This window comes from Delphinapterus leucas, chromosome 3 (assembly GCF_059928025.1).
Source record: "Delphinapterus leucas isolate spDelLeu-1000000601 "Yukka" chromosome 3, BTC_Dleu_Yukka2, whole genome shotgun sequence".
Taxonomy (NCBI): Eukaryota; Metazoa; Chordata; class Mammalia; order Artiodactyla; family Monodontidae; genus Delphinapterus; species Delphinapterus leucas.
The window spans coordinates 77,324,267-77,340,642 of NC_143131.1; the positions used below are offsets into that span (position 1 = coordinate 77,324,267).

Genomic DNA, 16,376 nt, shown 5'->3' on the forward strand with positions numbered 1-16,376 from the left:
GTAATGATGCAATAAGTCAAGAGTCAATGCTCTCTGAGGGCAGGACCCCCATCCCATCCAGCCCTAGTTGCCATCTCTCATGATAAGTCCTTTACCAAAAGACAGACTAGTTGCACCATCTGCTGCCTCCAGGGAGACAAGTTGCACATTTAAAAGTATGGCAATATTCCACTATAGCATAACGAAGAAAATGAAAGACATATTAGCAAACTGAACACTTTGGGGAAATTTCATTTTCAAATTGTGTGCTGTTTTGCTTTTAAAAACGTAAAATTATTAAATAAAAGGTGAGAGAAAGCAAATATTCCTCCTTGTAGCAAAATTATGACTGCTTTTACTTTGTGAAAAATAACATTATTTCCAACAAATGCATTAAAATCATACATATAATCCACATTCTTGGAGTTGTGATGAACAAGCATCTATCTCTGACATGCACGTACTTTTGCTAACATCAAATGTCAGTCCTAAAATCCCAGTTAGCTTATTTGCTAAATGAGAAAAATAAGCAATTAATTAGAAAAGAATTCCACTTAGTTTCTTCTTCAGAAACTCCCTGGGGTCTTACAGATTTAGTTTGAGGCTACCTCAGACCAGCTAGTTCAGAGCAACAAACATGAACATGCAGACTAGGAAGCATCACTACCTCTCCTGGGCATTCCCACCACTGTCAGGTAACTCTTACGGTTCAGAGAGAAAGTGAAGCACTGAAGAACAGACTGTGCAGCTCCAGAACAAGCTGCAAGTACACCGAGAGATTAAGAGCACGACAAATCAGGTGTACCTCTCCTACTTGACCAAGGCCAGTATTAAAACTACGGGCTTCCCTGGTGGCTCAGTGGTTAAGAATCCACCTGCCAATGCAGGGGACACAGGTCCGAACCCTGGTCCGGGAAGATCCCACATGCCGAGGAGCAACTAAGCCCATGTGCCATAACTACTGAGCCCGCGAGCCACAACTCCTGAAGCCTGGGTGTCTAGAGCCCATGCTCTGCAACAAGAGAAGCCACTGCAAGGAGAAGCCCGCGCACCACAACGAAGAGTAGCCCCTGCTCACCACAACTAGAGAAAGCCCGCACACAGCAACAAAGACCCAATGCAGCCAAAAATAAATAAATAAAATAAAAAACAAAACAACCCCAAAACTAGCACATCTTGTCTGAAGAACCATCAGTCACCCACCAAGAGTGCCCTCAGGAAGCCAAGGCTTATCCAAGCCATATAAATGTATGGCAAATAGAATTTTAGTGACACACTACAAGGCTATTTGATCTATGAATTACACTGGCCCAGCAATTTCTTACACATTCCTGAAAACCTTCAGGGTCAGATGAGGCCAAGGATTCAAAAGAAAGAATCTGTAACTCCTTCAATATTCCCCAGTTATGGGCCAAAGTAGTACAGGTGCCCCCCTTCTCTCCCACCAGCCCTCACTCAATTCAGCATCTGACTTTGTCCTAAGCATCCTAACATTCATTCACTGTGCCTATATGTTGCAAATAGAACTGATTTAGAAGTGAAAAATGCAGTGAAGAGACCTTTACTCTAGCCAAAATAACCTGGATGACCACTGCTCACCTTGGCTCCCTGGCTGACTCACATTCAACCATCAATATGCAGCTCAAGTATCACCACGTCCCGGGTGGATTTCCTGGCTGCTTCCGCATTCACTGGACTGAGCTCTCCCTCCCCTGTGATCTTCCAGTGCTCTTGCATGAACCTCTATAGTATCTATAACCACTGATTTTTTAGTCTGTCTCCTCTACTAGATTCTGAGTTCCTTGACAGCAGAGGCTGTGTCTGGCTCATTTCTTTATCTGCTGTACCTAGTGAATGTTTGATGGATGGATGAATGAACAGTCACAGATCCATCTATTTACTCAAAGTTTTGCTGGACTGAATAATGAAATAGAAGTATTCTTATAATCAACACAGTGTTTCTTGTGGGTTACATAATACTTTACTTTCATCTGCTAACAAATGTATTCTCTGTATAATAAAGTAATAAGAGTCTGAATTGCCGTTTACACAAAGTTATCTATTTCCAGTGAGTCCTAACTCTCTAAGTCCTTTACAGCTCTCACTTGCTGAAATGGACAAGTGGATGTTCATCACTGGTTCAGGCTGAGCCAGATGAACAACTATGGAAAAGACATAATCCTGATGAAAAGAACCTTCTGGGCAAGTGAGACAGGCAAACAACAAAACTTTAATCAGCTTACTGACTTCTTTCCAAATCTGGTCAGCCCAGACCAATTCCATTTACCCTAGGACTGTGACTATTAATAGGTTTTAATTAATTAACCTAGAATTGTCAATTATTTGACAATAAGAGATTCACTAGCTTCCAGGTCAGTTGTTAAATCCCACATCTCTCTGTGGCTTTAGAAAACTTTCATTTTACGGAAAACTAGAATATTTTATTTTTACGAGGGCAAACTCGGAGGCATTTGGTGTCTAACAGAATACAAATGATAGGAGATGGAAATTTTGCAAAGTAATTGAAGGTTTCTAGGCTGAGGCCAGAAAAACGTTAGTGCTATGACTAGAAATCACCCAACTCTAAAGAGGCATTTTTTAATGAAGATAATTATCATGTTAGGACTACTTTATGAGATGAGAGTTACTACATTAAAATATCATTACGGTGAAAAATCCAAGTGTGTATGTGATCTGGAATCTTATTGAACAATTAGAACTGGAGCTCCAGATGACTCAGTGGCATAGATTTAGAGGTTCATATTGGTGGACCTAATCCATTCTGAGGACATGTGTTATTTAGCTAACATAGCATTAAAAAAAATAAAATTTGGATGTTTTTATCTAGGTATACATTCACCTCCCTGTACTGTATTATACCTCGCCTTTACATTTTTGTATTATTTGCCCAGCCCCTGAATGCATTTGATCTGGATACCTGGGATAATCCCTTAAAGCCATAGAAATGAATGAGTTAGCTGCAGAAAAAGAGGTGGGAAGGATATAGAGAGTTGGTGAATGAGAGGACGGATGAAGGCTAAGAAGCCTCTAGTAGTATCTGAGGAAAGAATAAATCAGAACGTCTGTCTTTACAGGAATTCAAGAAAGGGATATAGATGTAACTGGGGATGGGGGCCAAGAGAATAATCAGAAATAGGAAAAAAAATCTTTGAATCTGAAGGAAATCACAATATCAAAGGGGCCTACTCAGTGCCACGAAAAACCAGACTCACACATTGACACAATCTCATTTCAGAATGACCAGGGGCGGTTGATGGGAGGAGTTACTTAAAACAAACAAACAAAAAAGGCACCATCCAGGGATATGATAAGGAGAAGAACCGTCTACCATCAGATTTCTCACAGGCAACATAAAATACAGGAAGATGTAGTTTCTTTATAAAGTCAAACATAAATGTACCATACAACCCAGCATTCCCACTCCTAGGTATTGTCCAAGTGAAATAAAAATCTATATTCATGCAAAACCTGTACACAAATGGTTATAGAGGCTTTATTCACAATCACCAAATACTGGAAACAACCCAAAGGTTCTTTAACAGGTAAGTGGATGAACAGACAGTGGTACCTTCACACAATGGACTGCTATTCTAGAAGAAGAACAAGCAAGTGGAAGGATCTCAAACGCATGATGCCAAGTAAAAGAAGCCAGATTGAAAAGGTGACATACCATATAATTCTCTTGCAATGACACTCTTGAAAGAAAAAAGCTACAGGGACAGAGAACAGATCAGTAGTTAGCAGGGATTGGGATGGGGGAAGAACTGACTACAAAGGGTCAGCACAAGGGAATTTTTTGAGAAATGGAATTCTCTGTATTTTGATTGTGCTGATTGTTAAACAACTTTATGCATTTGTCACAACTCTGAACTATCTAGCAAGAAGAGTGAATTTTACTTTATACAATATTTTTAAAATAAAAATACAAACTGATTTTAAAATACAGGTTATATTATATCACATAAAGGTGAGCAATACAAGAACTAAAATGAAAATTCAATTAGCAGAGCTTGAAGGGAAGAGGAGGAGGTAGTGTGAGTTAAATCTTTTTTTGCAAGGTGCCCGTAAATACTAATTTTAAGTTGATAGAGTAAAAAAAATAGTGGTATAGCCTATCCCTTAGATTTATCAACCAAAAGAAATAAAACCAGAAATGGTTCAAATGGCTGCAAGTGCAGTGGAACTTGTGTGATTGAGGAGCTGGGGAGGGGAACTTTTATATTTCATGTCTTACGTTCCTGTACCATTTGAAATCATACACGTGTATGTATTGCTTATAGTTTATTACAAAATAAATTTCAAACTTATATTAATACAAATATTGTGGATGCTAAATATCTTGATTTAAATTTTTTTCACCAGATCTCATATTATGGAAAAAAAATCAAATTTAGAGCTACACCCCCAAGGTACTTAAAGGTGAAAGTTTCATTTACAGTAGTATAAAAAAGCACTATTGGTATCCTAACTAATGTCATATATAACACATTACAAATGTACTGTAATAAATACTGTTATAAATGTTAATATAGAAAATATTATATAAAGTGAAAAATTTTATTAGTTGTTCATACTTATTATAATATTTAATTATATCAATACCTAATAGATATTTAAATTTCTCTAATTATGTCATAATAAAAATATCTTCAAAGAGATAATTTCCTCTCTTTATGTTGATATAGCAACAAAAATAAACTGAGACATTCAGTGATGACCAATAACCCTGAAAGCAGTCAAGGTTCTTGTCATCTACAGCCAAACTGAATCAATGGGCCTATAACAGCTACTCCTGGTGGAAACTATGCTAAAACTTCTTGTAGAAAAACATCATAGAGGCTTTGGGGTCTGAACAGAATTTGACAGGGGAGAGACTTAAAGAATAGTTATTGAAAAAATAATTTACTCCATTCAAGCAAGTTTTTAATAGCTTTTGATCTGTTGCAAGAACCCCAAAGTGCCAGTATGTGAATGCATAATTGCGTAGGAGAAAATTCAGTACAAAGTGAATTTTGGTTCAACTTGACGAGTAAAGAATTTTCCCATGGCTGCTTTTGAGAAAATTATTATACCTTCCTTTCATCAAAATGTTGCTAATTCTGCATTTCTGTCAATAGCATTTAATATATTTATTTAGGTTGTCTGTTTTCTACCTCACTAAAGTAACAGACACCTTTATTTAAATCCCATCCTTGTTAACTTAACTTACGTAATACATACACATACAATCTCTCCATATGTAAGAGAATCACTCTTGGCATCCCCACTGTGGGAGCCACGGAAATGCACCGCTCACATCTCCTGCTGCAGTTAGCATGGGAAGTGAGGGCCCTAGCTGTCATTGCTCTGCATCTACCATTGCATTTGTGCTTAGGCCATGCTTCTCCCAAGCAGATCTCAGTCAGTGTCTGAGCACAGTGGAGGTAGAGTACCAGCCCGTTCCTGCAGGACATGAGACTCTTCCAGTGTGGGACTTTAGCTCAAGGAGTCCCCATTGGCCTTGTCAACACCTTCTTAGAACTACTCTGTTATCTGAGCCTCTTCCAACCCAATCCTCTGCCCCACCTCCTTTCACAGGTATCAGATCAGCAACTGGGTCTGAAGGTTTGCCTGCCTATTCCTGTTTCCTCCTCTTTACCCTCCATGTGCGTTTCTCCTGCCAAATCTCATGTACCTCTAATCCCACTTTGGCACCTGCTTGGAGGATGTGAACTGACACATACAATGTGAAGAAATGATAAGCATGGCACCTTTCTATAAACACCTAGGCCACACTGGCTTCAAAGACAAAGTATCAGAGCTGACTTTTACGCAAATGAGGAAGAGATTTAGCTGGGCCCCCAAGCTTCCTTGGGAATATCTTTTATACCTGTGATATATAATCTCCTCCTCAGTCTCTAGCCATAGTCTCCATAGTCTCTAATCTGGTCTTCCCTCCTTTTAATTATCCTGTCCCTCCACCCCAGCTATTATTAATGTCCTAAAGTAGCTTTCTGTTCCTATCACTCCTTTGCTTAAAAGCTTTGATGATGCCCTCAAGTCCAGCAGCTAAAGTCCAAATTTCTCAGCCCTCAGACCCTCTACAACCTAAATACAGTCAACTTACTTCTCAAGTTTTAACTAGAAGAGGGCTCTCTTCCTCCAAGGCTAGAGACAAGAAGCAAAGGACTGGAGATGACATAAACAAAACTGAAGTTTAGGAGGAAAAGCTGGGAGATTCATGTTAGACAGCCTTAATTTTCCTGGTAAATAGGTGATGGCGAGCTAGTTGCTGAGAGGGATATAAGGAGTGGAAGAGGGGGGATAAGCATTGTGATAACCAAAGTGGAAATTCATAATGAATTAAAAATTGTGTGGAATAGCTCTCAAGGACCCTTTGACATATATTAACATTCTCTAGTAAACTGTTACTTTATTATAAATAAATGCATTTCACAAAGCAGATGCTCGAAAATATTTTTTGAATGAGTAAAGTAAGCACAACTCTAGAGAATTAACAGAAGTGGTTAAGAATGTGGACATAAGCTAGAATCTGAGAGCTCTGCGTCTCGGTGCCTTAGATTCCTTATCAGGAAAATAAGGGTAACAGAGTACCTACTTCATAAGGTTATCATAAGGATTTATAATTAAATGTGTATGTAATTTACTTAAATTATGCCAGCCACGTGGCAAGTGCTTTCTGTTTTCATTATCACCAGTACTTGTACAGTGAATACTGAGGTAATAAAAAACAAATTTTGACCTAAGGGTACAAACCCGAAGTTATAAGACTAATAAATTCTGGGGATCTAGTGTACATCATGGTGATTATAGTTAATAATACTCTATTATATACTTGAAAGTTGCTGAGTAGATCTTACATGTTCTCGCCACGAAAAAGAAATGGTAATTATGTGAGGTGATAGCGGTGTTACTTAGCACTGTGATGGTAATCATTCTGCAATATATAAGTGTACCAAATCAACACGCTGTACACCTTAAACTTACACACTGCTATATGTCAATTATATCTCAATAAAGCTGGAAAAAACTGACCAGGAATACGGTGTAGTAGATAAAGCACCAGAAACAGAATCAGAAGCCTTCATTTTGCCTTCCAGACGCCACTTAATATCTGTGACCTTGGGTATGTCATTTGCACCCTCACAAGTACCTGTGCCTTATTACATAGTTGTAGTGAGCGTCAAAGGGGAAGATTTGTGTGAAAGTACTTCATACACCGTAAAAGACGACATATACAAGTTACCACTCAGAAAACAATACACATTTATGGATTTGTTTGGTTCATGTACCAAAGCCCTAGCCCCTGAATCCTGAGGATCAGAAGTTAAATTTATGTCTCCTAGATACATTGTAGACAATCTCTGTCCAAAAAACACGCTGCTTTAGGAATTAAAAGTGGAAGGGAAGCCTGCTTCTATTAGAGAAGATGGTGTTCGTGGGTAGAATCACTTAGTCTGAGGTCTTTTGGTGGAGGTGGGAAGGAAAGGGTTTTCCAGGGAGCTAGAGCATGAAAAAAACAACATTTGAATGCCATGGCATATGCGATGTATGTAATGGCTCAGAGGTGTGTATTCATAAAATCAGCTTCCCCTTTTTCTTAAACCCATCTCTCCATAACCAGGCAGCCTGTTGCTACATCAGGAATTTACTGCTGTGAGCAACTATAAACATTGTGTTAATGGCAGCACTGCCTGAGAACGATCATTGGAGAGTGTCGTGTGTTCAGTTCAAGGCCAGAGACAATATTTCCTACTCTCTACACACCACAGGGCACACACAGGATACAGCTTAAAGGCACTTTAATAATTATTATTATTAAAAGCAAACAATCAACTCCACAGATCAACGGCTCTTTTAAAATATGTTTTCTAAACTCCCGTCTCCTCTCAGATGTATGGTTATCGTCCACTGGGAAAGGCCCCAAAATGATAGCCAGAAATCTGCCACCACCACCCCTTCTGCTGTTCCTGCCATTGTATTTAATTGTGTTTGCTCAACGCGAAGCCAAACTCATATGCAGTATATTTAGATGGTTAAAATAGCATAGCATTCCACTGTATTCACAGATTATTTTCAATGCCACCATTCTTGGGAATTAGTCTGGAATAAATAAGGTAAAGAGAAAAGAAGCAACATAAATTTGTTCCAGTGACAAGGAAAACAATACCAAAATGGCAGTCTGGAGATTCGCCGTGAATGAAGGAATACAGAGTGTTCCTTCTGGTGAGCTTTCCTGCAAATGCAATCACCATCTCATTCGATAGTCTGGATTTATTTTAAAGTGGGTGAGAAAGAAAGCAGGAAAGTAATCGTAAGAAACTGTGAAAAGTACCTTTATTATTTCAAAAGATCAATGTACAATCACTGTACTTACTCTTATATGGCATTAAAGGTAAAGGTGTAGCACTGATACATATTTTGATTTTCTAAACCTCTAAGGAGTCTTTATTTTCCACAATGGCAAACTTTCTAAGTTGAAAAACATATATCATTAATATATACTCAGGATCTCTTTTCTGAGGTCTCAGCTACTATCTATTTCTTCAAATGCCTTGAAAATCACAAATTTATAAAGGCTTGGTTGGATGTTTTTGTCATCTAACTCCATCTTAAAATTTTCAATGATAGTATCATTTAACAAATACAAACCCTACCACCCAAAAGTCAAAAGGCTTCTGAATCATGGAGTAGAGAACAGACTTTGTTGCTGGAGAGGTTATGGCTTGAACTAAATCAATAAATTAAAAATAAAGACCCGTGCTCTGTGCTTTTAATCTGAGCTGAACTTCACATAATAACAAAAACAGGCATTTTAAACATACAAAGCTTAATTAACCCGATTTTCATCCAAATGAATGAATATGCATATAGATAAATTTTTACTTGAGATTTCCCAGGATACATTTCTTATTCCAACATGACTGTTGATCAAACACCACCTTTAGAGAATACCTACTCTGTGTTCATCTGTCAAAGGCTGACTTTTTCTCTGCATTCTTATTCCTCATTTGTTTGTTAATTAATCCAACAAATATTACTCAGAGCCAGCTATGTGCCCAAGGGCTAGTCTAGGTACTGAAGACACGGTTGGAATAAGACAGCCAAGGCACTCTTCTCATGGACTGTACTTTCCACCCTGGAGGTGGAGCGGCGGGGGGAAGCAGGGTTAAACGACAATAAACAGAAACTATGATTTCAGGTAGTGATAGCTCAATTGAGAGAGCACAGTGAAATAGACTTGGAGGATCACTTTAGATGGGTGATAAGGAAAGACCTCTCTGAGCAGGTGACTTATGCCCCAGATAGACAAGATGGCACCAGCCATGGAAAGAGCTGAGGGAACTACAAGTACCAAGACCCTAAAATGGGGAAGAGTTTGGAGAATCCAAAGAACAGGAAAGGCAATGAACTTAGAACATCATCTGAATTGGAGGGACGTGTTTTGAGATGAGGCCTGGTAGTAAGCAGAGGGCCCATCCCGGCCAAGGACTCAGGCTGCCACTTCAAGATTCGTTCTGACTTTGCAGTCAGCACAGAATCAGCTTGTGGAACAAAGGTTAGTGTTGTCTCAGATACACATATTATTGGCACCACCATATCTCCTCTTTCATGTACGTGAACCATCCCTCAAGTGCTCATCCCTTGAGTCTTTACCTCCTACGTGGCTCACCTGGTCTTTAGACCCTCTTCCTTGCTCATTTTTTCACTGCTTGTCTTACAGACTCATGGGCCTGCTGCCTGGTCTCTGACCTGACACTTGTTCTGACCCTCATGATTGGTTTAGGCCTGGAGTGTACATAACCTCCATATATTTGACCTCAGGTATAACCTGACTGCCCCACCTCCCACCTCCAACTCCCTACTAATCCCAAATGACTTGGCCAGACACTAACACTGCTTTCTGCTATGCTACTACTTTTCTAAGTATGTACAGTGTTTTAAACTTCCAAAACAACTTCATACCCTTTAAGCACTCTCTTGATTGTGTCAACAATCTCTGTAAAGTAGATATATAATTATCATCACTTAATTTTAAAGATGAGAAACTCCAAAGTTGAATAGTTTAGATAACTTTCCTAAGGTAAGCTCACAACAGGACTGGCCTGAGAACCCAGGAATACTGCTTTCCCATTTCCATCCTGTTCTGGAGGTGAGGGAAATCTTGTCCACTCAGGGTATTAGAGTCTTGAGAGAGTAAGTCCACAGATGGTCTGCTTATGATATTGGATTTGAAGGCCAGGCACAACGGAATTTAGGAGGTGAATAGAAAGGATTCCTTTCTCCTCAACTTTTTTCATATTTGTATATTTGAGTTCACTTTTGTTGTGACATTTGTTTGTGACAAATGTTTGTTCCCAGACAACATTTTCAGTGCTATATATGAACTCAACCATAGTGTAGAGATAGATTAGTATGACTTTATTACCAATTAAAGAGAGGAAAAAAGGGAATAAGTAACTTGTTTAATTGGTGACTTTTGGAAAAAAGAACTGAGCATATTCAGCTGAGCTGCTCTAGGTTTTCATCTTTGGCTCTGCCTAACCCCAAAGATCATGGTTGTACGTAAGAAGTATCACTTTTTGGATGTAGGACAGCATATATAACTCCCATTTTAAAAGCTCAGTGTTCTGTGGTCTCATTTTCAAATATGTAATTTCAAATAACCATGTTGTCAAAAATTCAATGCTGCGCTCTAGAGCCCGAGAACCACAACTACTGAGCCCGCACGTGTAGAGCACGTGCTCCGCAACAAGAGAAGCCACCACAATGAGAAGGCTGAGCACCGCAATGACGAGTAGCCCCTGCTCACCACAATGCCGAGTAGCCCCTGCTCACCACAACTAGAGAAAGCCCAGAAAAACAAAATTAAAAAAAAAAAATTCAATGCAGAGAGTCTCTCAGAGAAAATAACAGAAAAACTTTTCCTTATCAGTTCAATGTTAATCAAGTCTCATAAATAACACTCTTAAAATAAATGGGAAAGTGCTAAAAGAGATGAAAAACTCTCAGGGGTCTTTCATCCTTCTAAGGCAGCTCAATTATATTCATTGTAGCTTGTGGTATGTGGTAGTTTAGAATAGAATGCTTTTCACACCATTCTTTAAGAATCTAAGAGATTCTAGCTGCTTTTGTTAAAAATTCATGACCCTGGGACTTCCCTGGCAGCACAGTGGTTAAGAATCCACCTGCCAAGGCAGGGGACACGGGTTTGAGCCCTTGTCCGGGAAGATCCCACATGCCGCGGAGCAACTAAGCCCGCGCACACAACTACTGAGCCTGCGCTCTAGGACCTTTAAGCCACAGCTACTGAGCCTGGGCGCCACAACTACTGAAGCCCACGTGCCTAGAGCCTGTGCTCGGCAACAAGAGAGGCCACCGCAACGAGAAGCCCGCACCGCAAAGAAGAGTAGCCCCCGCACGCCACAACTGGAGAAAGCTTGCACGCAGCAACAAAAAACCAACACAGCCAAAAAATAAATTAATAATAAAAACAAAAATTCATGACCCTTTTCCAAGAGAACTGTTTTGACCTGTTACTTCTGGCTAAATTTTTAGGAGTTCTTTTTCCCTACGCATTCCTGCACATAATATGTCAGGGAAATAGACTTTAATAGCTATCAACCTAATTGAGGTATAACTAAAGTTGTTAAACAAAAACAACAATATGCAATTTGGGGTAAAACACAAATTCACTTAAAAGTGAATATTATACAGAGCAAATGCGGTAAGTTTTGAAGGACAGGTTGCCCCTAGCTTACCATTTAGTGGACTGGAAGCAGCAATTCACAGCTGAAAAGACTTAGTAAATTATAATACAGTTAATCTACATAAACTCAAAACTTTCCAAATAGCTTATTCCAACATGACTGTTGATCAAACACCACCTTTAGAGAATACCTACTCTGTGTTCATCTGTCAAAGGCTGACTTTTTCTTCTGTCTTCCCTAGTTTGTTTCCAGATAGACATTTAATACTGGGTAAACATTATGTAGCCATAGATTCAACAGAAGACCTGGCCTTTCCTCCACCACCCCTACCTCTCATCTCTCCAGGCAACTTTGGCACAGGCTGGGGACACCTGTGGGGGACTTGTGCATTAATAGGGTGCACTCTGAACTACTACCTGCCACGTGGTAAGCTTGCTGAGAGAAGGCTCTGTCCTTGATGGGGAAGTTTCTGGATTGTTCAACTTTGTCCATGATGGGTGGGTGAGCTTCATTCAGGGGTGAAATATTAGGAATACCACTATGACGACACATCTAAGCTACGACTTTTCTTGGCAATAAAGCTGCCCTTTTTTAAAAATCTCCACCTGGGAAATACTGAAATCTCTCTCTCAAGATATTTTCTTATATGCACCCAGATATCTCAAGGATGATTTGACAATTCTAGTATGTCACTACCCTTATCGTCATTTATGAAAAATGATACTTTATATATTTTTAAGAAAGATAAGAAAACATACAAAGATCATAAAAAAGATAAGTGAGCGTAAACAAACAGATAATACCTGAAGAATAAAAACAACTGCACATATATATTTTATGTAAAAATTTGATACTTGATAGAGAAATGCACATTTAAAATTTACACCTTACTGTTTTCACTGAAAACTTTAAAGGTATGGGAAAAAGCCATATTCATTGATCCAAAATATAAAGAAAACATTTATGCTTTTGTGCAAAATAAATTACATGTATCGACTCCTAGCCTGAAATCACATTATCATTTTATTGGGTTGTCCTGGGGTGTAAGTGCACGCGTGTGTCCATATGTGTGTAAAGTAGTATGCAACTGAGACTACAGCAAGACGGTGCCAAAATAACTGGCTGAAAAGCAAAAAAATTCAATCATGACAGTTTTACTTACATGTTTCCCCTGATTAGTTGATTTGTCTTGGCATTTTGTACGCATTCATTAAGTTGTTGTAAACAAAGGCATAGTATTATAATGACATGCAAATCAATAACTTTTGGTGTTTACAACACAAAATCAAAAATATTTAAAATTTAGACTAAAATCAACCAATTTCATCTCAGATAAAGTTTTCCTGCCTTCTGCAAATGCTTACTATAGAAAAACAGCATTCAGAAACTATACTTCATATAATTTCAAATATATATATATATATATACACATATATATACACGCACACACTCACATACCACCTATATATAAAAGATATATATCCTCTTCCCCTGCCACATGCCCCAAATCCCCAATCTTATTACCTGTTTTTGAGCAGTACACTGAAGGTCGTCTTATCCAGTCCCAGATAATTTGGCAGCAAGTTTGACCAATTCCAGTTCCATTTTGTGATAGCTGACTGTTGATAAATGAGAAGACGCTATTGTTAGTTATTAATCAGAGTTAATATGATCAGTAAATTAAAGCTCCAGCTGTGATAGACTAACTAAGAAGGAGGGGGTCCAGAACAAGGACTTAGACAGATAACATCAATCATGTCCACAGAATAAGGTTTTTATTCCAATAAGACAGCAATTAATTTATAAATCCATTTGGGGATGTAGTCATTATTTATAAAAATATAAATCAATTTCTTGAGTCATTATTCTTCCAAGAGCTAATGAAATTTGCCCAACAAGTTTCTCTGAAAGGGTGACTCTGTAGAGCAAAGCAAAATAATTGGCAACTTTTTCATGTATCAATTTATAGTTTTCGGGGTTTTTTTTTTTAGCACCCAGAAGTTTGATTTAAAAAACAAAGATGGAAGTACTATGGCTCAAATGACAAGACACAGCTTAATTAGAGTAGGATATTAATGTTTTTGGTTAAGAATCTGCTTTAAAGGGGAAATTATAAGGACCTGTAAATGTAAATAACATACGTAATTCTTTTTTTTTCATTTAATAGATAATTTCACGACAGAGTAAGGAGAAAAATTACTGTGAAAGATAATCTCATAATTCAGAACTGAATACAACATACCATTTATTTAAATGAAGTGAGGATAATTTAACAGCTACAATGATTATTTATGGCTGGAGGAATCTAATGTACAACACAGGAAGGCAGCCAATAAACTCAAACTTATACAACATATTTGGTTTTAAAGTATTATAGATGCTTATACCCCTTAACACTAAACAGTTTTGATAATAAGCATCTAGGCCAGTGTTTAACATCCAACAAGAACTATGCCCTGTCACCTGCTGATTAATGGAGCACTACAATCCTGTCATAGAGCAGGAGAATTCTGCCCCGGGTTGTCAGCATTTGAAGGTCTTATTCTACTACAGTATTGATGAATGTAGACTAGGGTTGTAACAGGCATGGTAAAAATATTATCTGCACCCCGAATTAGGCCATTGCTTTAATTCTTATTTTCATCAGAGCTCTAGGTCAAGCAATCCTTCTCTTCTGCCCTGTTAGTTCAAATAGTCTGTCAGGAGGCTACTGGGAAAAGGGACCAAAAAAAAGGACAAAGCAAAAGCAACTTTAGGTTTCAAGTCCTCTGGAATAAAGATGATCTTTTTAATGTGACCATGAAACATGCAGCTGAAACAATGGCATTATCTGACATTAAAAAATGTGTGGTGTTTATCACATTGACTTTATTCCAAACATCCTGACTTTAAGATCATTAACAAATTCATTTTAAATTCAGGAATGTGTTTAGGGTTATAAAACAGCAAATTTACCTCATGCCACTTAAAACAGGAGCTCAAAGCTCTATTTACAATCAATTTTAAACTATTTTATAGTTTACCTGATAAATTAGATAAATTCATAAAGATTGCAAGGTGTTTTGTGAGTGTGTGTATTGGGAGATGGGGGAAGCCAGGGAGGGGAAGACTCTAAGAAACACGGGGTTTCTCGAGGCTGCCGGCTGTCCGAACAGATGCTCCCTCTGCCCACAGTGAACCGACCGGGGCAAAAGTCAAAGTTTACAGACCAAACATATGAATCCGTTTGACAAATAGAAAGAAGGTAAAATAACTTTTCCCAAGTCAATTTGAGCAAACAAGAACAAGGCCTTTTGCTTCCTAGCCAAAGAAGCCTATGAGTAAATATTCAAACACAAAGCACTTTTTTTCTAACTTGTGTAAAAAAAACTCCACAAATTTTAATTAAATTTACTATTTCATTTCCACATACCTGATCAAGCACGTTTTCGCTAAACACCTTGTACACATGGAAAGGGTTAAAGGCAGAGGGCTGATCTTCCACACTCCTCAAGGTCATCTTTAAAGGTTGAATGCGTAATGGCTTTTCCTCTGAACCATTCATAGAAAACAGCTGTTCTTTTAAATACTCCTTCAAGGGAAAAAAATTACAAGTCGTGATGGTAGGAAGCATATATTCTCTTTAAGAATAAACTGGTCAATATCCAAACCTACCCTTTCAGCACATTTGCTACATTACACAGTATTATTAGTCTCAGGACAGAATACATTTTCAGAAGAAACATAGCAGAGTACATACCAATCAGGATTACAATAAACCCATCAAAAACAGGTTCACTTAATATATAGGATAGATTAGAAAGCCATTTAACAAATTCTCACATAATGAATGTATGCTTGATATATCAGAATCTTTTTAATAGGCATTGTCTTGTCATTTCTTCACATGTTAACATGTCTGGTTACCAAAACTTAACTCGGGTGCATGACTATTCACAGTACATGACTGTTCATTCATTCATTAAGTGTAGTGGCTACCTACTCCATGCTCAGCAGAGAACTAAGTACTCTGATAGTTCCCTGCAAGCAGTCTCCCTCTATGTAGAATTAATTATAATGCAAGCTCCTAAACTCTAGTTTCACACTGTGGACTGAAAAATATCAAGGTTCAATAGAAGCTCAAAGTATGTAATTTTAATTCTACCCCCAAATGCCAGTAACAACCTGGGGAGGAAAAGAAAAAGTCAATCTACTGCATTATACCTCATTTTCCATCCATAAATAAAAAGGTGAATAACCATAATCTATTTCATAAGACTCCTTCTGGAAAACGATAAATTTAAATGACTAAAAGTTTCCCTCAAACTATCAAATACTTAATAAGTCATTTAATAAATAATATAACAGAAATGTCCTCCTGATTTTTAGTGTGTCACAATATAATGTTTTCTTCAAGGTTAGGGTTAGGACTTAGGGTCAGAAAGTTAGAGCTGAAAATGAATTCAGAAGTCATCTTGAAAGCCCTTACTACTCAAAGTCCGGCGTGTGGGTCAGCCAAATGAGCCTCACCCAGGAGCGTGTTAGAAAAGCAGAATCTCAGGCCCAACCAAATGAGAATCTGCCTGTTCACAAGCTTTCCCAGGAGATGAGTACGCACATGAAAGTTTGAGAAACTCTAGCCCACACTACATTCAGTGGTTGGCTCTGAAAGGTCAGATGACAAAC

The 16,376-nt window shown here is 38.2% G+C and overlaps 1 protein-coding gene across 1 annotated transcript in view; it reads right to left on the minus strand.

Moving 5' to 3' along the window:
- KIAA0825 (KIAA0825 ortholog) overlaps positions 1 to 16,376 on the minus strand; it is a 412,907-nt gene that overhangs the window by 185,174 nt on the left and 211,357 nt on the right. The window contains exons 20-21 of the mRNA XM_089908366.1: positions 15,124 to 15,282; positions 13,236 to 13,330 (exon numbers count right to left, since the gene is read on the minus strand). Of these exons, the coding sequence (XP_089764492.1) occupies positions 13,236 to 13,330; positions 15,124 to 15,282 (254 nt within the window). The remainder of the gene's footprint in view (positions 1 to 13,235; positions 13,331 to 15,123; positions 15,283 to 16,376) is intronic.